Source organism: Maniola jurtina, chromosome 7, assembly GCF_905333055.1.
Source record: "Maniola jurtina chromosome 7, ilManJurt1.1, whole genome shotgun sequence".
NCBI classification, from domain to species: domain Eukaryota; kingdom Metazoa; phylum Arthropoda; class Insecta; order Lepidoptera; family Nymphalidae; genus Maniola; species Maniola jurtina.
In genome coordinates, this window is record NC_060035.1 from 5,995,724 (window position 1) to 6,017,874 (window position 22,151).

Genomic DNA, 22,151 nt, shown 5'->3' on the forward strand with positions numbered 1-22,151 from the left:
CACAGATACACACGTCAAATAATAACACCCCTCTTTTTGGGTCGGGGGTTAAAAAACTGCAATGCATGATAGAAATCGCAGCTTACATTGACCGCAACCAAAGATATTTAACTACATAGAATTTAACCTCTGTGTTTAACTATAGCATTATTAGAGAAGGCACTCGCAGGACTGGGCAAGACTCGTTCTTAATAATTGTTATCTTCTCAGACATTCGCTGAAGGCCGTTCCGTCCCCATTAAGATCCACCTGTCTAAAGGAACAATATAACTTTGAAAGCAGGACGTTTGCATAATTACATCATCCAGCATTGTGCACTACGACATTGCGATTTGCATAAGTCACCCGTAGTGGGAATACTTGTTACAACTTGTTATTCCATTGTTCATTTTTTCCCCATTTTACATTCAGAAAAGGGTTTCTTTTAAAACTTTTCCGTACACAAATATTTTCTTTGGTAGTTGCCCTTAAATTTTTAGGTTACAAAAGTTACTTTTACTCGTAAGTTACTGAAATATGAGACGTCAAATCAAGTTGCTTGTACATGACTAGTGATATTAAAAATTACTCAACCAACAAAAATGAGACAACTGGAAAACATCAATTTAACTTTTTCTATACCAAAGACGTATAGCTTTACAGATTTTCTTAATTTTATTGGGAAAAAATTTACATGGTAGGTAAGTAATTTTAAAGTATTTTTTTCATAACTTAAACGACAAAGAACTTTAACTTTACCTCTCTTTTGTGCATCAAAATTATTTGTTAGTATTCTCACGATTTTATAAATCTTACTAACAGATAACTGAGTACCCGAACCGTAAGCACGGACTTACATAGGAGTAAGTAAGGCAGACTAAATAATTTAGTATTTTAATAAATACCGGAGTGTTTAAGGATAATAAAGTTTTTAAGTAAATTAGTATTCTGCTCGTTCAGCGTATTAATATTTTACCTCTATCGTCGAAATTTATTAAGAAGACGTGATAATTATTTCATTAACTTTTTATTAGTTTATCAAAGAGTATTAAATAAATACAAATTGTAATTTCTACAAACCACATTAAATAAGTAGGTATGCGTAAACTTACGAACTTCTCTTTCAATACAGTTTTCAAGCTACCTACTTTCTTATTTTATCGTGGGACTCAAAATGCTTGTTGTAAATACCATTGAACCAAATTCAACCAAATAGTATATTTCATTACAAGTGCGGAAAGGCTGTCATTGCAAAGAGTTCCGACAAATGTCTACCCGAGCCGAGGCGTAGCTGAAGGCGAGGGTTGACAGTCGGAACGAGTTGCAATGACGGTTCCGCACGTGTACTGAACGACTATTTTTAATACAGTTGCGAAAAATGAAGCAATTTAATAAAATAATAAAAACACAATAAACTCAACTAACTTAATTTAATTTAATTTAAAACAACTTTATTGTTAATAGATATAAAAAACTAGGGTCGAAATTACTCATTTTAGGCAATCAACAACTAAACTCGCAAAGAAAATTTCTGAAAAATGGCGCCAACCGTAGAATATAAGCAGAGTTTTTTTTTTCTTCACCCATTCTGGTAGGCAAAGGGAACTATGCCCATACAGCCAAGTCTTCAGTAGAAGTTTTTTATTGATATGAAATGAAAATGAAATTTAATGAGATGAAATGAAATGAAACCTAACCAAACTCATTCAATCAAATCATTAAATCTGATATTGAAACAAATTAGTAGCTTCTTTTTAGAAATATACGTATTTGCATGAATCATAAAAACTTGTATGAATTTTTTTAGTAAAAACTTCATGGTTGGTTTTTCTTTTTAATATTTTGACAGTTGGGAAAGAAAAAGCACGAGTGCGGGAAAGGTAAAAAAAAAAGCACGATTATGTAATAGCCCACATCCCGAACGCTATACGTCCCTGCAATACGCCACTTTTTGAGCAACTGTATTAAAAATAATATTTTTAATACAGTTGCTCAAAAAGTGGCGTATTGCAGGGACGTATAGCGTTCGGGATGTGGGCTATTACATACTCGTGCTTTTTCTTTACCTTTCCCGCACTCGTGCTTTTTCTTTCCCAACTGTCAAAATATTAAAAAGAAAAACCAACCATGAAGTTTTTACTAAAAAAATTCATAAAAGTTTTTATGATTCATGCAAATACGTATATTTCTAAAAAGAAGCTACTAATTTGTTTCAATATCAGATTTAATGATTTGATTGAATGAGTTTGGTTAGGTTTCATTTCATTTCATCTCATTAAATTTCATTTTCATTTCATATCAATAAAAAACTTCTACTGAAGACTTGGCTGTATGGGCATAGTTCCCTTTGCCTACCAGAATGGGTGAAGAAAAAAAAAACTCTGCTTATATTCTACGGTTGGCGCCATTTTTCAGAAATTTTCTTTGCGAGTTTAGTTGTTGATTGCCTAAAATGAGTAATTTCGACCCTAGTTTTTTATATCTATTAACAATAAAGTTGTTTTAAATTAAATTAAATTAAGTTAGTTGAGTTTATTGTGTTTTTATTATTTTATTAAATTGCTTCATTTTTCGCAACTGTATTAAAAATAGTCGTTCAGTACACGTGCGGAACCGTCATTGCAACTCGTTCCGACTGTCAACCCTCGCCTTCAGCTACGCCTCGGCTCGGGTAGACATTTGTCGGAACTCTTTGCAATGACAGCCTTTCCGCACTTGTAATGAAATATACTATATACCTTTAGGTATGTTTGATATAGGCCTTCAAACTCTACCAAGCTTTGTATGGTGGAAGGCTTTGACCGTGGCTTGTTACCATCCTACCGGCAAAGCTGTGCCGCCAAGCGATTTATAATGCTATAAGGGGAATGGGTTTAATAAAACTGTCACACCCTTCCAAGTTAGCCCGCTTTCATCTAAGACTGCATCATCACTTGATGAGAACGCAGCGAATGATTACGAGTTAGGTATACCAGCGCCCCAGGTTCCGAAAGTCCAGTATTTTTCAAAAAGTAACTCCAGAAGATATATGTAAAGATCTGCGCCCAATTTAGCCAAATGCCATGGACGTCTTCATTTCTAACACACAAGCTAAAGTGAGGAATAGGTACCCTTCCGGCTTCCGCTTACTCTAAATGTTTGACTAAACCTTCAAAATATAAGAGTGCATGCTCTTCTTTAGACTTCATCATTTACCGTCATCAGGCTTGGTTGTAGTCAAACCCAAAACAGTTAAAGGTTATCTTACAATTTCTTTTGCACAATAAAAACTTCGTGCGTTGAGAATCTGCATGCATTCAGCGAGCATGTGAGCTTCAAGTGATTCGGTTACATTATGTAGAACTGAGCTACATAAGCCTCACTTTATAACAAATCCGGTCCTCGGGCTGGATTTACCGGTGTCCGTTTTGTGGTTGTTATTCCAGCACTCAGCTCGGAGCCGCGCCGCCCGGCTTAAGTAGGCCCGAACAATAGGGATACGAGGAAACTTTCTATCGAATACGACCCTACTTGTACAAGATACGGTCTCGAAGTTTTGAAGAAATTTCAGAGTTGTGTGGCAATGCATAATTTAAAACAAGTAAATTATCTTATCGCCGTGATAACCTTTCGGGAGGTCGGTGGTTCGTACCGAGCACGTAGCACGGTCTGTAATTATTTTATATAGTTTTGGTTAGTTAATTTCAGAAGAATAATTAAGAATTCGTCGTAAACTAAAATTGAAAAGGGATAATAAAGTCGCTGAATGCAACAGTTTCGAAATAGTGGAATATATTTGAAACTTCGATCAAAAAGTTTTAAGTTACCTATTTGGTTGTAAATAAGTATGGTGCATATGACTATCACCGCTTTAAATTGTACCTACTCGTACTTACATTGGAGTCATAATCTCTTTCTCTTAGTAATCGTATGTGGAAGTGTTGCTCGGTTGCGCGGTGCGACGTCACTATATTGCGAGTGTTCTGTAACACGTAGTTAAACATAAGTACCTACCTATCTAATTACAAGTACATTAGAATATTTACTTAATTTCAACTTCAGTTTCGATTTGTTTAACAATTTGTATAAATATATTTAAGGAATGTGCAACATCCATATAAACTCAAGAGAGTTTCAGGGTGTCAAGTGGAAACAATATGTAAAACTATACTTTGGTTTAAATAAAAAATAAAATAAAAAAAGACTCTAGAGCTTAGAGGTTCCTAGTGCATTATTATCCCAAAAAAACTGCAACCGTTATATAAATAATGAGAAAGAGTCACAACCCTCAGTAATGAGCAATGAATATATGTACAAGGTGTAACCAGAACGCTATCAAAAACTTTTATTCTTCTTATAGTCCCTAAACACAATCCAATACCAATAACCTTATATTGTATTCAAACATTATTAACTAAGCATTGACTCCGAGTAGCTTACTTACGTAACATTTGTTGACCTCTAGCGTCAGTCAGATGTTTTATTTGCAATATATTAAACTTATTTTCGCGTTTTTTTGTGGTGCCTTCAGTAATCATCAGTATTTCGTTCACTTGTCTTCATTTTTGCTGGCGTTATGTTTGCACCTTGTACACAGAGAGAGAGTAATGGTGTTGCTATGATGGTTTAGACAAATGTAATGGAGCACTAGTCCCAGGTACTATGAGAAAAATCTCTAAGATTTATTAACTTATCGTGAGGTTTCAAGACTTTCTCTCTGAAAGCTTTGCAGTGTAACGATACATTTCAAGTCAAATAAGAACTTAACAACTTGAAATAGCGAAATCCTCTCAGAACTGTAATAAAATCTCCAAATCACAGTTTTAAAAGTACTTTTTCTTTGCATTATTATGTCAATTTATCTTGAGGATGGCTAAACCTATTTCCACCAAATATATTCAAACTGGGTCCACATATATATGACAACACACAACTGTTTAGTCCATTTTTAACCAACTTCCAAAAAGGCGGAGCTACAATAAAGCAATAGGTTCCCAAATATATCCACATACGACCTAACCAGAGTTGCTTCGATATGCTGAAAGAACTGGATCAGACCACCTTCACGTGATAAAATACTAGTAAGTAAGTAATATAATAATAATAATATAACTATACCTACCTATTTACTCATAATTATAAATGTGAAAGTGTGTCTGTCTGTCTGTCACTTTTTCAAGGCCCATCCACTTATCCGATTTTAACTTTTGGTATAGAGACTTATATCCTGGAAACGGAATATTCACTATTTTTAGATTCCTAAATTTCCTTCCTTTCTTTCCTTTTAAATTCCTACAAGATTTAAAAAAACCATACCTAATCAGGACAAAGTCACAGGCATTGTTAGTAATCTACATGGGTACCTAACTATTTTTTGTTATGTACAGACATCCGACTAAAAAAGACATGCATTACAAATCGTACCTAATAGTCGAATGGTAGAAACTGTGTCATATTGTATAGTAATATCATTTTTTTAACACTGAAGCTATCTCTATTGATTGGCTGGTCCAATTTAACGCACTGGAGAACCAGATAGATTTTTACGCTGGCATATTTTTAATAGGATTAGAAGTTTTATTTTCGGTGCACACGATATAGGTATATTGTTTTTAAAAATAAAATACATAAATAACTAAACTTTTATTATCAACATACACAATTAGGTAGGTATAATAACATTCTATAAAATAAATTAAATCTCAATTTATTGAAACTAAAAAAAAATATAAAACCTCATCGAGACCACCGCAGCGAGGCATTGTACTCAAGATACTGGCAGCATTACCCTTTCGGATGGCCAAAGTTATTCTGTGCCCAAGGTAGCTGCCAGCTCTCGGGTCCCCGGTTGACTCATTAACCCTTTTGTTTCTTCAAAAAGAGCTCGAACCCCCGGGTCTCATGGCCCCAGGGTCTCCACGCCAAAAGGCATCACATCTCAGACTTCCATCATCAGAGGCGCTTAGTTACCACAGTCATCTAATAAAAAGCTTTAAAAGTAAATTACACGACTGTCGTGCCATATTGAATGATGCAAGGATTCTAACGATACCCGATACATTTAAATCTTTTTAGGCATTTAGATGTTATGGTATTCTACCATATAAATAATACCATACCATATAAGAAATACATGGAAATACTGTCTACTTGAACACTGAAAGCATTGTATTACACTCCTTTTTTTGGACACTCGTGTAAAAGAGCCTAGTGTGATTGTACGCTTGGATTGTTGTTCCCAGAACGCGCTACCGGCTACGGTACTGAATAATATGAAACACTTTCTGAAAAAGTAGTTTAGATCAGCTCTGTATTAGAAGTGTTTCGAACTTGTTGGATATTGAACGCCATATTATCCTGTGCGCCCGTTCTACTTACGCTTTTGGTAACAAAATCCTAGGCAAAGCGTACAAAGCGTAATATCTACCTAAAGGCATTAGAGTGCATTTATAATTTTTTAACAGAGTAATCCATGCTAATATTAATTAGCAATTTGTAATTAGTAATTACTAATAATGATGCTAATTACTATTATTATTAACTTACATCCATCCGTATCCATACTATTATAATTAAATACAAAAGTGTGCCAGTCTGTCTACTAGTTTTCACTGCCTTTCGGTTTAGCCGATTTTGACGTTTTTAGTACAGAGATAGCTTGCATCCCTTGGAAGGACACACACTTTTAGTTCCGGAAAATCAAAGAGTTCCCCTGCCTTTTAAAGGCTCATCCGTCTAACCAATTTTGACGGGTACAAAGTCAACTTGCATCCCGTTGACGGGCATGGCTATTTTTTATCTCAGAAAATCCATTTTCTCTATAAGCTAACTATTTCCTACTTTTCTGATCTCTCAAATATTTTCCTTGTTCTTGAACACAACGCAACTAACTACACTAATAACTAACTAATATATTGTAGTATAATCTAGTAGTTCATTGTGAAAAGACGTTACCTACGTGTGAGGATCAATACGGACCAAGCAAGGAAGATTGATGTAATGTAACGAGTGTGATACAAAGTGTTTATGAGGTGCTTTAAAAAGGGTAAAGGGGCTATAAACAAGCTTAACGATCTTGTCTTCTCCGTGGAATGCCTTAATTTCCATAAAACATGGCCATGTTTCACGATAGATTACTATAAGAGGCAATTAACTGCCTCGTTGATCTAGGGGCTAACTTATTTCGGCTGCGAATCATGAGGCCCCCAGATGAGTCTTAAATTTTTTTTTTTTTTTTGCCAGAAACTCTCAGTAGAAACACAGAGTTGGGAAGTGCGCAATTTTACCCCGGTCCTCGGAAAGTATGTTAGGTGTTAGGTACTCATCCCACCGCCTACGAGGAAGCGACTAGCTATTGACTATTTTTCTGGGGTAGCGCTCTAAAATCGATGATTTTTCTCGGTCAAAAAACGTACAATCGATTTATGATAATGTATGTCAATAAAAGAGATAGATATTACACTGACTGTGCACACTGTCGGTGACAACCTCTTACCATTACATAGTTTGTTGCAGCGAGAAGAGTTATTAAAAAAATAACTCGCTCAGCTACTGTCTCTTGGTGGTCACAACAATCGCGTAGTTTACGCAGCAATTAAATGTATGATTCGGTAATCGGTACCCGTAGTCGCCATCAAACTCGCTTAGGTTGAATTCAGTCCCCATCCCCAACGTTAGGTGCGTTAAATAAGTAGCTCCACTTCAATAAACAAGTGTAAATTAAAAATTTGTAACACCCCCGACAAATGAAGGTTACAGTAACTAGAAAAGAACAGATAACCTTCAAACGGCTGAACCAATTTTGTTGGATTATAGCTTAGAACACTCTCGATCAAGCCACCTTTCAAACAAAAAAAAACTAAATTAAAATATGTTCATTAGTTTAGGAGTTACGATGCCACAGACATATACACAGATACACACGTCAAACTTTATAACAGCCCTCTTTTTGGGTCGGGGGTTAAAAAATGTTTTCGTGGAGAAATAGATTAAGTAGGTATCTAGGCTTTTGAAATACAACAATACACTGATCTGTTAAATGAGATTACGTATATAAGGAACTGAGTGAGGTTTAAAGGAGCTCAGCGCGGCGTGAACGAACCTTTTCATAGATGGTGATAAAGCAGGCCCGCATACCACAGCGTGTCAGAGTGGTCCTTACCAAGCTCTTTGATGCTTCTTCGAGTAGTGCTGAGTATTGCTTTTCCTAGCAGCATGAATCTACTTACGTACATGTTTTCCTGGTAGGTAGCTTTAAGAAAGCTGGATTATTTATTTGTTAGTAGCTGATGCCCGCGACTTCCTCAATGGAGGAAAAAGATCAACACGAGTCGCGTTAAACATGTCTAATATTCTTTAAAAGAATTCATAAAGCTTCAATTAAAAAGAGCTTTTTTTCAGTTGCAAATGTATGAATCGTTTTTTAAACGGAAATGCGAGTATTATATAAGAGTTTTAACTTTTGTTGTCAGACAGGCGCGGCTTTAATGTCTTCCATTTGTTAAAAAAAAGTGGAGGACGCTCGCGACGGAAAAGAACAAAACGTTTGTCTTTGTTGGCACTGAGAATAGGTATATTTTATGCTTTTGCAAAGTGTACCTAGAAATAACTTCTATTTAAAATTATTGCAGCTGTCCAATTAAAATAGTGGTAATAATTGTGGTTTCTATAGAGTACTAAGTAATAAAGTGTGTCAGCACACAGGTATCATTAAAAAAGACCTAAGGAAAGTTTATAACTTATCTCAAGCAGGCATGATTTGTATAGTAATTAGATAAGGCTAGCTTTAAGTTTTATACTAATATTTTCAAAAAAAAGTTAAAAAAAAAAACTTATCTCTTAGTTTGTGAATTCCTAAATCCTGAAGTATGACTAATGAATCACAAAATATAGTGATAAGGTTTCCTAATCCAGGTAGGTAGATATTAAGTTTCCTAAAAGTTATCTTTTCTTTAAAATATTCACAATAGGGTGTCTATTACTTGTACCTATAACTTATTTCATGACTCAAAAGCTTTGGTCAAAAATTAGTCCAAAGTATAGATACAAGACAAGTCTCCAAGGTTTCAAACATAAATTGATATTGATTTCAATTTCGTTGCTACAAAGGATCAGGGAAGGATAGTGTATCAGTGAGGGCTGACGCCTAAATCCTTTTATCTTGTACAAAGGGAGCTGAAACGACGAATCACGTCATGGAAATGGTTTATCATTCTGCTTGTTTGATTTTGAACTAAGACAAGGACCGCTCCTATTTCGGATTTATCAACGTCATAAACTAGTATGAAGTCGATAACAAAAATTCAAGAAAACATTTAGTTTTTTGTTTTATTTACATAGCACAGATGGAGTCGTGTGGTCTGTATGATCTTATTTCGATCATAAAAATACTATTATTATTATTATTAGTATTTAATTTACACTAATATCTTCTAGATTATAAGAATTTCTGGCCTATTTTATATTTGACTTTATTTTAAACTTTAGAAGAATTTTAAATGAAGAGATAATTATATTATGCTCAGTGTTTAGGCTAATTAATAATCTAACAGTCGGTCCCGGTTATGATAATAAGTGTAAAACCTGAGTCGCAAAACGCATTCTCTTAGACGAATTTAATGCGGAAGGATTTGGAAATCCACCACAACAAGAAACCTCCTACCATTAAGAGGGCTCTCTCCGTCACTCGTTTCATACAATCGTAGTTCCAATTTCAATTGAATATTAAGCAACCATAGTCCATGAAATTTTGCAGACATATTCTAGAAACTAATATCTATGTCTGTGGTTTTCCAGATTTCTGTTAAAATATTCGGTTTCAAAGTTACGCGGTCTTAAAAATTTACATACAAATCTTTGAGCCCCTGTAATTTTAAAACTACATATTTTTAGAAAAATCTAAAACACCACAGACACAGATATTAGTTTCTAGAACTGCAAAATTTCATGGACTTTGGTTGCTTAATATTCAAATGAAATTGGAACTACGATTGTATGAAACGAGTGACGCAGAGAGCCCTGTTAAGTATGTGGAAAAGGTCACGATTCTTAGCAATGGCAGAGAGAGGGTTGAGGTTACGATCACTTAAGTGGCCGCTTTTCAACAACTGGCTGGCTGTTTTCAACCCCCGACCCAAAAAGAGGATTTTATAAGTTTGACGTGTGTATCTGTGTATCTGTCTGTGGCATCGTAGATCCTAAACTAATGGACCGATTTTAATTTACTTGTCGGGGGTGTTATAAATATTTAATTTACACTTGTAAGTAGCTTCTTTTTTTAGTAGCGTATCGGGAGCTTCGAGCGTTTTATAGATGCGTAGAGAAGCATGGGCTTCTTATTTGAAATGAAATTAAATATATTATTTATTGATTTATACAGGACAACTTGTGCCACTTATTACATGTCAAGGCTCTACCGCCGGTTTGGAAATCAGACTCTATTGATAAAAGACGGCAAGAAACTCAGTAATTACTCTACTGTAGATGCTATGTCTGCTAGAGAGACTAGTAGACACTCAAGTGATATAGCACACAATGTGTACTAAGGCATAGACCGATATAATTACGTAAAAAACATGTGAGGCAATTTTCTACCTACAACAAAAAGTATTTACCGAACCTATCAATTTTTTATGGCGAAAGTTTCAGGGATCCCGATCTACATACAAGGCCGTAAAAGTTTGATCGTATAAAGAATACAAAACTGAGGTCTATTTATCCATGTATATCTACTAATATTATTCAAAAGAAAGATTTGTTTGTTTGTTATCGATAAACTTTGTAACTAGTGAAGTTGTAAGTTTCAGTGTGTGTATTCCATGTGTATTCATAAAAACTTTTAAGTTTTTTAATTGGGAGACCTTAATCTAGGTACCTAAATTGATTAAAATAAAAATATTAAAACGTTCGACGCCTGAAATGCAAATCAGCCAACTGACAAAACATGAACTGGGAAGCATGTACCCAAACTTTTGATATGTTTTATTCATCGAGGCATATTAATTTTATAATACCTCTGGTAAAATATCAAGTTCAGTATATATAGCGGTAGGTACGTTAAACTTTGATAAGGTTTTGGCCTCATCATATTGTATGTACTAGGTATCTACTTAGTACATACCTACCTAACTAATCCAATTTCGAGAAGAGCCTTGTTCGTACAGTATACCGTATAGGTAACCAAGCACTGCTCACAAAGGAAACATAACGTTAATCAACGTATAAAATTTACACGGCAATAACTTGTTAACCTACAACTGGGAAAAATTCCAACGTTATATTCGAATTTTATTGCGCGTTAAATCGAATCATCCGAATTCAGGGTACGCAATATGGAGACACGGGGAAATTTCACGAAAATCTCGTACGATTATGGTCTCATTCAATTCGAATTTCTACAATTTGATAATCCATATACTCGTAGTAATTTTTTCCTCAAACTCAATGAAATGCGTAGATGTTCAACCTTTGACTATGATTTCATCGTGTAGTTGTGAAAGTTGGAGAAAAATAATAATTAACACCGGATAGTTACCACAGAGATGGGCATTATTGTTACTTTCAAATCATTTTTATTTAGTGAAATTATTATATTTCAGTGATTTCACATGTGATATATTTTTACGGAAAAAGATTCTTCAATTGTCGTACTTACAAATATTAACTACATTAATAATTATAATTTAACTAGGATGCATGATAAGATTAATAGCGCTGATATTTCACAGATACCTTACTCATGGGAAGTGAATTTTCATAATTAAGATTGTAAGTAAGAAAATTCGCTTTTCTTGAAACGTAGCAAGGGCTTATTTGCTACAATAAATTAAATAAATGTTTGCCCTTTCCACGCAGCGATGTGAGTGTTCTTGTTCGCGAATTTTGAACAATAAAGCGGGATTAAAAATAATTTTCAAACTAGATAGATATATTAATTTTTCAAACTACGAGTAGATAGATAGGTATATGTGAGATTTTAATTTGTGATTTTTCACAGGCTAGTAAGGCATCAAAGTGCTACTTATGACAAGGCCTTTCACGTCCTTCCTGTGAAATGGTATATCTCTAATTCCCTCGTTAACCCACACGAGGATAACGTCATAGTTTGGGGTTACCATCCTCCTTAGGACCCCAATATCTATCACGGAGCTATGTATTACGCCGACATCCTTATCTGATGATCACTTTAAAATAAAGTGGAGCTTCGCTAAGTGAGATGCAGAAAACTTCAACAAAAATAGGACAAAAAAATAATGTCGAAGAAAATAGATAGCGTATTAATGAAATCTAATTTAAGTAATGTCACAGCGGACATTAGCTAACGACATCCCTTGCCGCTCGTTAGGACATGATCCTCATTTTATTTTATCCCCGTAGTTAGTCAGCGTTCTTGTTTTTACCGTTCGAATGGAAAATTCGTCACAGCCTTCCTACAAGCGAGGAGAATGTTAATGTCGACCTACCCAATGTTTTGTAATGTTATTATTATACAAGGGTTATTTGTGAGATCCTGTGCAGCCTTGGAGGAAAGATTATTTTGCTTTAATAAAAACTACTTTGACCTTGATTTTAAACCACACACACATAACGTGCGACGGGAACATGCAAGTCCTTCTTCTTCGTGTACCTCTCTCCATTACTAAAGGTGAGCAGTCAGTTTTCTAAGCTTCTCCTTGTCCTTGGCTAGGCGGAATAGTTCTCCGACTGTTTTTATTCCTGTCCACTCCCGATGTGTTTTTCAAAAAGATCTATAAGTCAATGAATGAATGACATGTTCAAGGCTCCATCTTAGCTTACATCATGACTTGCCAGTATGTCTAATTGCAGCCACGCGCTAGTCTGTAAATTTAAAAAAATTAACATACCTAATTATCTTTTATGAAACTAGCCGCGGCTACGTTAGGCGAAAATACGAGTATAAATCCGTCTATCCAGTGGGAACTTCAAAAAATGTGGTCTTGTTCCTTGCCTACATCATAATGGGAATCTCTATAAAATTTCAGTTGTGTCGGTGTTCAGACTCAGTACGGTGAGTCAGAAAATCAATTTTTTTCTTTTTATTATACCTATACTTATTCAGATTTAAAATACAAATAAGTACCTACAGCTCTTTATCACTAAAATGTAAAAGTTTGTACACTATTTACGTATAATTTGCTATCTTATCTTATCGACTTATGGGCCGACTGAACTATACCTCGCAGACTGAGTGTTGGAATAACCAGCACAAAATGGACACTAGCAAATCTACCGCCAGAGCTAGATTTGTAACAAAGTGCAGCTTTCCGCATAATGTAACCGAAACACTCGAAGCGCAGCTGTTTGCTGCAGGTTCTCAATGCAGTTTCAATTTCAGGGCACATCTTGATACGATTGTTTGCAATTTTTAAGAATAAACAAAGTTTAAGTTTACCTACATCGGTCTACGCTTCATTTTCAATTTTTTCCTATTATTTGAGTTTAAGAAACTCAATTGCTAGAAAAAATGTTTTTATTACTAAACTTTTCTTAAAAAGTTTCACAAAAACAAAGCACAAAGTTTCAATGGAGGTACCTATCTACCTACCTTTTATTAATATGTATAACGATACATTGAAACTCCTTTCCCAACCCAGCACTCATTTCCGGCCCACTATTGACCAAGTATTAGTATCTCTCAATTGAGAAGAGTTTAGGTCATAGTCCACGACGCTGACCAATTGGGAATTGGCAGATTTCACACACCTTTGAGGATATTACGGAGAACTTTTAGGCATGCAGGTTTCCTCACATTATTTTCTTCGCCATTAAAGTAAGTAAGTACTACTTACTTGCTTAAAAAACACATAACTTTTAATATGATGAAGAGCGTGCGTGGGATTGAACTCCCGACCCTCGAATAGGATACCGATGTCTCAACCACTAAGCTATCACAGTCTCTGACCGTCATCGTAATTGAAACTTAGTTCCCACAAAAATAGCGGAAATATAAAGCGCCTTCAGTTTACGCGTTCACGGTTTCCCTTGCATTTTATTTATTACTTTTTAATTAATTCCGGGTAAAGTTTACTCTATTTATGGTGGAAAGCAATATTGCGAAGGAAAATCTGGACTTAAAAGCTTTGGAAAATTATGCTTTGAAGGTTTACTAAAAAGGTGTTGCTTGTGGCTCAATAGCTAATATCTACCTATTAAATATTCTTTTATTTCATCCTGCAGACTCTATAGCTCTAGGATATCAATTAACAAAGTGATATTTTATCATATTTAGGATGCCCAGACAGCGGGTGGATCACTGCATTGTCTGTCTGTCAAGACCCGAAAGATCAAAAGTCAAAACGTATAGCTGTGCTATATAGGGTACTCCCCGTTGACATCCCGTCGTAAAAATAATTAACAGTTTGAAATTAATTACCTACTTATTATATTTTGTTCGATTAAAAGCCTTTCATCGTAGAAATGTGATGAGCCCTGCGCTGTTTCGTAACAATTTATAATTTCCGAAACGACGTTATCAAAGTGATTAAAAACAATTCAGGTCCTGTCGCAATTTTAATTTAAAAATACGTCTTTGAAATATTTTGCTTTTGAGGAAACAAAGACAACAAAGTAGACCGTTTCATTTCATTATATTTGTACCTACCTAGTTTAAGATAAAAAATTATAATAGAGAAAACGAGGATCGACCTGCGCAGAGTGGTAATGGTCGTACTAAATTCCTAGCAGAGTTAATTTACGAATTAGTAATTTCTTTTAACAAATGGCAGACACCGTCGCTGCACCTGCATGGTTTTTGTGTTTTTATCTCGAATAAATGTTAGGAAAAACTCATAGATTTTACTTATGTAGGTTCTCATTTTAAACATAGTTGCAATTTATGAATGCATCCATAACTTTTTTATTTCGTCCTTTAGTTTCTGAAAAAGTGAATGATAAGAATTTTTGCTGAGGTGTGAAAATCTGTGAAGATCTTCCAAATTCCGTGTTTCTTGCCAGGTATTACTTGAAACCTGGCTGTCTGAAATTTCTCTATAATGTTTGTTTATAAAGTTTGCCAATCCTTATTTTATTTGGCAAGCAGCGTGATGCACCTATGGACCATCCAGACCATCCAGGTCCATAGATGGTCTATATATGGATAGACCATCTATGGACTAAGTCCTCATTCTAATTCCTGTGCCCGGTGATCGGTTGAAACATGGTGGAAACGATGATAACTCGAGCACCATTGCAAATACTTAGGCACGTTCTAGATAAACGTGCGTTTAAAAATTATGACTGTTTCTATAACATTTTAATTCTCGTCCAAAAATATGACAAACCTTTCAAGTACATAATTACGTAAATATTAAAACTGCTTCTCTAATTAGGACGGTACGCCCAAATAATATTTCTTGTTTCTTTTTTGAACCAGTGAAAAAGTTGAAAATCCTGTGTGGATTTGTTAGGTAAAGAGTAAATTTAATTAAGCCGGAGTGCACTTGACTTTTAAGTCTGTGAAGCTTGCCAATTAAAAAACTGTTGACTTTTCTATCTTTCAGACGACAGCGGTGAAAAACGATAACCTGTACTCTGCGATAGGTAATTTATATTATGTACCTACTTTAAACGAGCACTTCTTGTATGAGTACATATTTATGCACTTTAATTGGCTTCTCGGAAACGACCGTTTGGATCTGAATTTAGATGTTTTACTTTTCAGGTTTATGTAGATTATACGTATTATCCCTGAGTTGCCGCGTTTTTCAGGGAAGATACGTAAGACGACGTATCAACCCTGAATACGTACGTACGTACCTATACCTTTTAAGTACGTAAAATGTTTTACTTTCCAAGTTAATAGGTTACTTAGGTAACATTTAGTTTAACCGACAGTAGGTAAATTAAAGGTTTTAACTGGCATAATAATCACGACCACTGAACGAATTTGTACGTAGATATGGTGGTAAAATCCATTACTGAAACCGATGAAATACGAGTAAGTATATCCTTAGCCGTGCCCAGATCCGAAATCTCTTATACCTAACAACCTAGTGTTAACCCTTCTTGCATGCGTTCTTGCGGAAGGACGGACGGACAGACGGACGGATGGACAGACGAACCGACAAACAGACTGACAACAAAATTATCCTATATGGATTCCTTTTTCTTTTTGAGGTATGGAACCCTAAAAAGGTCCTAACTTATACTTCTAGGAGTCGCGTTGAACACGTTGCCGTAGCAACGATAAAAGTGAAGAATATTGCTATTCGTTGTTTTCTATATTGACTTTTCCAGCAATATCGGGGTGCATAGGGGGAGCTATCTGGAGTAATGTTAAACACACGCTACCCGGGGGGTCATAAACTAGCTATCGATTCATGCTAGAGTTGGGTGCGTCTGTTTTAAAACTGATACAGCTACTGTACGAGAATCATAACAGAAAATATTTTATAACTTTTTTATGGGACAAGACTTAGGGTGTTAAGAATCTATGTAAATTGTGATAAGAATTAGAATAAGAGTTATACTGATAAAATAAATAAATAAATAGAGTATATCCTTCACATGCATGCCATCGAAAGCAGGTCACCCTCGCCGCTTGGTTGCCTGGTGAAGGTACTTCGATCACTCTTCGTGCCAGATCTTCTTTTTCACAGGTACATACAGATTGTGGAACCAACTCGCTTCAGCTGTGTTCCCATTGAATTTCAATATTCAAGGAGCGGATCAACAAATACATGGAAAGCCAGCAACGCTCTCTCTTCTCTTCTTTTTCCTGGGTTTCTATTCCGCACTTTTTTTTTACTCAGACAAGTTAGCCCTTGACTGCAATCTCACCTGGTGGTAAATGATGATGCAGTGTAAGATGGAAGCGGGCTAACCTGAAAAGGGTATGGCAGTTTTTATTAAATCCGCACTCCTTTGGTTTCTACACGGCATCGTACCGCAACGCTAAATCGCTTGGCGGCATGGCTTTGCCGATAGGGTGGTAACTAGCCACGGCCGAAGCCTCCAATCAAACCAGACAAGAAATTTAGAAATTATAAAATTCCAAACCCCTGCCGGAAATCGAACCCGGGACCTCCCACCAATAAGACCGCAGCGCTTAGGCGTAGCCATCCATTGTACGTGAGGCCCTTGCTGCTGCTTCGCGCCGGATCACTCCAGCCAGTCGAGCTCACTCCAAAAAACAGGCCACCCACGTTGGCGAGGACTTCGACGAGTGCTGCTGGGGAATGTAATGTATAGGCGTCTCGTTGAGCATATACATCGCTGCATTTGAGCAGTAGGTATGTATGGTTCCAATGCCTCGTCACTCTCAATGCAAGCTGGTAATGCATTGGGGGTTTTTAATTATTATTTTTATGATAATGTTTTACCTACACTACTAAGAAATTTCTAAATTATTTTTAAATACAGTTCAAAAATTGCGGAAGTCGCTTCACTTCACTTCATACATACATCTCTAATTTCGGCACTGACAGCAAAGCGAGCCGAGGCTAGCAATCAAGGCGTTGGAGGTTAATATGGTGTTGCAAATGTTCATATGAGCCTTGCGGTAATAATGACTTAACAATTAAAATGCTCGCTATAATTATATTTAAAAAAAAAAATTCTTCAATTGAAAAATGAAAGTAGGAAATTGTATCTGAAACGCTTATAAGTAGAAAGACTATTTATGGGTCGATGGTTAGAAAATAAGATATATGTATTACTAGGCACCTGAGTACTTTGAAAAGAACTACAGAAGAATAAGCTAATCAAAGATTTAGTTCAATAAAATATAACCTTTGTGAGTCTCAGAAACATAAAACTTGTTAAATCTAACATTTAAGTTAAAGTAAATAGGTAAACAGAAAATAATCTAAACATTGCGGTTGTTTTGGAGTTTAAGTGAGCCGTAAGTAATTCGCATCACGGAGCCAACCGCGCGATCGCAACCTAGTTATCCGATGTTACGTCCACTTATAAATGAACCATGCTTAACTTTATAACAATGGGAGTTTTAAAATGTAGGTCTTCTACCTATCTATCTATCTACCTTCTGTCTATCATGACTATGAAGGTTGATTTGATACTAATCTAATTCTAAACTACAATCTCATCTGACTCATCTCATTGTTATGTGTATAGGCAAGGTAAAATTAAATACCATTTTGAGTGGCTTATAACTGAATCAGTCTTTCGAAATCACGATGATGTTTTCTATAGACTATTTTAAAGCCATACAAACCAAAAATTGAAGCTCTATCATAAATATACCTACCTATACTTTATCTTTATTATATACACTATGTAAATAAAGTGATTTGAATTTTAATAGGTAAAGAATTATAAAACAAGTGAGTACTAACTTAATTTAAAAAGTTTTGCTCTATTGTTATACATAGCTCGCAACCCCTCAAGATTTCAACAAACGCTTTGCCCCACAACCGCCTAGCAATTTGAATTATGAATTGTTGCGTTAACCCGCTGTGGTTAACCCCGGCACATTGGTAAATGTGAATTGTGAACATACATTTCACAAATCTAATGACCGTTTTACGAGTAGGTACCTATTATATTTGGGCAGGAAATGTTTCTTAGATTACGTATTACGTAGTCTAAGAAACATTACGTTTTGAACTAAATACACAATGAAGATTTTTTAATATTTTACAAAGGTAGGTAAGTCAGTAGGTAATTGGAAGGTGAGTAAGTGCCAACTTTATTCCTAGGACAATTTGACAAGGATAAAATTAGCTTTGTTTTGTTAAAAATAATAAAATCGAAAGTTTTCTTGTACCTCAGATTACCTAAGTATATAAAAGATTTATTATTTCGCTGTTGTTAAGTATACAAAAGTCACTAACCAAGGAAGACACTAGTAACAACTTTAGTCATAAGGTGATAGGTAGGTATGTACCTATGTACGATATTAATTCTCCCTGAATAAGTAACTAAATCGATTACCGCATTTTACAGTGATGGTCAAATTATATGCGCATATGGATTATGGTGCCCACCTACTGATAAAAATATTGCAGCTGTTCATATTACACACCTACAGCAAAACAAAATCTAGATTCGTTTAGAGGTTTATAATACAAACTTTTACCATCGACTTTGTGGGTTTGTTTTATTTTGTGTCAATTTTTCCCCAAATTGAGGTCCGGAAGTCCTCGCAGTGGAAAACGCAGCGCCCCAGAAATCGGAATACCTATACCTACCATAGAAATAGACGACTCAAGTGAATCTCAGAAACTCGCTGGACACGACATCGACTGCGAATAGCAATAAACCTACGAATATGTCCAACTATCGTGAGACCATGTTGAGACGAAGATAGGTCATCATCATCATAATCAATCCATCGCCGGCTCAGTATAGAGCACTGGCCTCCTCTCAGAGTGAGAAGGGTTTTGGCCATATTCTACCACATCGGTCAAGTGCGGATTGGCAGACTTCACACACCTTGGAGAACACTATGGCAAACTCTCAGGCATGCAGGTTTCTACACAATGATGTTTTCCTTCGCCGTTAAAGCAAGTGATATTTAATTACTGAAAACGCACATACCTAACTTCGAAAGTTAAAGGTGCGTGTCCGGGATCGAACCCCGATCTCCGATTAGTAGGCGGAAGTCCTAACCACCAGGCTATCACAGCTTCTATCAGGTAATAGGTATTATAATAAAATTATGTTTCCCAAAACTGCCTTTTTTAAGTTAAAACTTAAACATATCTACCCAATGTTGTACAGAAAAATGCTGTTCGTTGCATAGAAAACTGGATTGGATTGGATGTTCGTGTAAAAAAGGCACCATGCATAATGAAATTAAGTCTTAAGTGTATAGAGACATCGGTAGGTACCTACTACTCTCACAGTAGATAATACTCTTTAAACTTTCGAAGCAAAACCTCTTCTTAGAAAGTTCGAAGGAGTTCTATTCAGTAAAATTTAATTACATTACTCGAGGCTCCGAGCTTGGGACAACAGGATTGTGATCGTAAGATACGCGTAAACAAACTTCTTCAAAGCAAACATAGGGGTTGAAAACCACGATAAATTCAAGAATAATATTCTGGCGTTGACGATGTCGGTAAATATCTACTTAGAGACGTAGGTAGGTAGGTACCTACTTGGGAATACATCAATTGTTCTATTTGAACGCTTTTTTTAACGAGGTTAAAAAAGCTCTCGTATAAATGAGGCCTTATAGTATAGTATTTAGTATACTTATTATTTTTATTTCTAACAGGCAAGAAATACTCTGAGAATATGCATAGAATACGGTCTATGGCGCCATCTAGTATGAATGGCGTGCAACGCAACAAGTTGCTGCCCTACTGGTCCAGTCAAGCTACAAGTTATGGTTTGTGTAGACCGTGACTAAGTTACTACAAAGTAGCACTTATATAACAGTTATGTAAGCCTTACATAATGCTCATTACATCATAGCCAACTTATCTTCTATTACATAACACATTTAAACACACTTATTTGACATTACATTATTATTACATACAATTTATATTCTATTTTATTATGATATTAGTAATTTTTGTACTGAGTAAGGTAGAGGACAAAGAAAACCATTGTTTAAGTTACACATATAGAAAACATTCATTTATTTAAAAAGATAGTAAGAAATAGAGATAAATTTGGTGCAAGAATTGGTATTGGGGCCCCAGGTTGCCTTAACCTAGAAATTGGAATACATTGTAAAGAATAAAACATTCAGTTCACTCAACTTTACTACACTCTTCAGCTGCTGGTGGTATAATATCAGCCTTAAACTTTTTCGCTTGAGTCTCCTCCGTATCAATGGGCGTATCCTCTTTACATATTTCATGAAGATTATACTTCTTATATGAATAGTAATTGTCTACAACACTTAGAAGACATATGCCTTTTATTATCTCAACTATTATACAGAGCCCTGGATTTTTTAAATCTGCTTTGTTTTCACCATTCTTGAGGACAATCATTTCCGCAAGCTCTTTTATAATTAGTTCTCGAGATGCACTGCTATTAAACCTTTTGTTGAAGATCACAGCAAATGTTGATGGCTTTTTTAAGAAGTATTTGTCAAACAGTTTGCCAGCACATTCCATTATGTCGGGTAAGTTCGCTTTGCATGTAGCCATGATAGGGAGTAAACGTAAAACATGTCGTGTTTTCTGTACTTTCGTAGTAGACAGATCTTTTATGATAGCGTTAGTCAATTCTTCTGGACTAGGTAGATTGGTTTTTATGAAAATACAGTTAGACGCTCCCGTCTCCACCACCTGGAAACGCTTGTGTCTGAGGGAACTCTGCGAGCCCTTCCTCATGGATTCCACCTCCTGCTTCAGCATGTCTCCAATATCAGTCTCATTGTCGGACTCGGTGTCGGTCCGGTCCTCCGGCTCGGCGGACGCCGGCCTGGCGCTGTTCACCTCCTCCTCGGGATACAATTTGCCCGCGTACTCATTCAACAAGTTGTACATTTCCTTCACGCAATCTTTCTCCCTGAAATTGCACGTGCAGAAGAAACCTCTGAAGCCGGGTTCTAGGAAATATTTGTTTCTACGCTTGCGAAAGTAGAACTTTTTCTTTTTCCGGGTGTCTCCCATTGTGTTGGACGATTCACTACGCCCCTGTTGCAGGTTTAATTCAAAGGATAGGCTATGATATAACAATTATTACGTGAATTGAATTATGAAATCATAATAATAGCAAAAGATACACCCATGCTATCATGTCAATGTTGACGTGGTGTGTGACAGTGACATTTGCAGTTTGCACACATTTGACAACTAGCGGAACTTCTGTGATTAAAACGTTCCGTTTAACACAAGCTTTCTACATACACACACACGTCTACACGATGCCTTCAACTCGCTCAATTAGTAACATAAAACTCGCATGGAGTTTAACTATTTTATGCTCACATTACAAGGATTTTATACACAATAATATTCGACAATCCTTGCACAAAACTTAGGTACTAAGTACTTACTTCCTAATTTCATGGTAGGTACAACCTCATGAAGTAGAATTTAGTAATAGATAATTCACTTCCAATACTGACTTGAAGCAAATATCTAAATACTTATCGCTATTCCACTTGAAGTGACGAATTAAAGCGAGAGATTTCTTGCTCTCGCTCTAGTGCTAGTGTTCCGCTCGTGCTAGTGTTCCTTCCAGACCAAAAATATATATAGGTACAGGGAAAATGCACTAGTTATCCAAATGCAGTACCTAACAGG

The 22,151-nt window shown here is 35.8% G+C and overlaps 1 protein-coding gene across 1 annotated transcript; it reads right to left on the bottom strand.

The window, feature by feature from the left end:
* Window positions 1-20,498: 20,498 nt before the first annotated feature.
* Window positions 20,499-21,676, bottom strand: LOC123866564 (THUMP domain-containing protein 1 homolog). The gene has a single exon (XM_045908207.1). It carries the CDS (start codon window positions 21,513-21,515, stop codon window positions 20,643-20,645), a length of 873 nt encoding a protein of 290 aa, XP_045764163.1. The 5' UTR covers window positions 21,516-21,676; the 3' UTR covers window positions 20,499-20,642.
* Between the last annotated feature and the right edge of the window lie 475 nt (window positions 21,677-22,151).

Coding starts and splice junctions, on each gene's coding strand:
- LOC123866564 (XM_045908207.1), bottom strand. CDS start 21,515: ATGGGAGACACCCGGAAAAAGAAAAAGTTCTACTTTCGCAAGCGTAGA.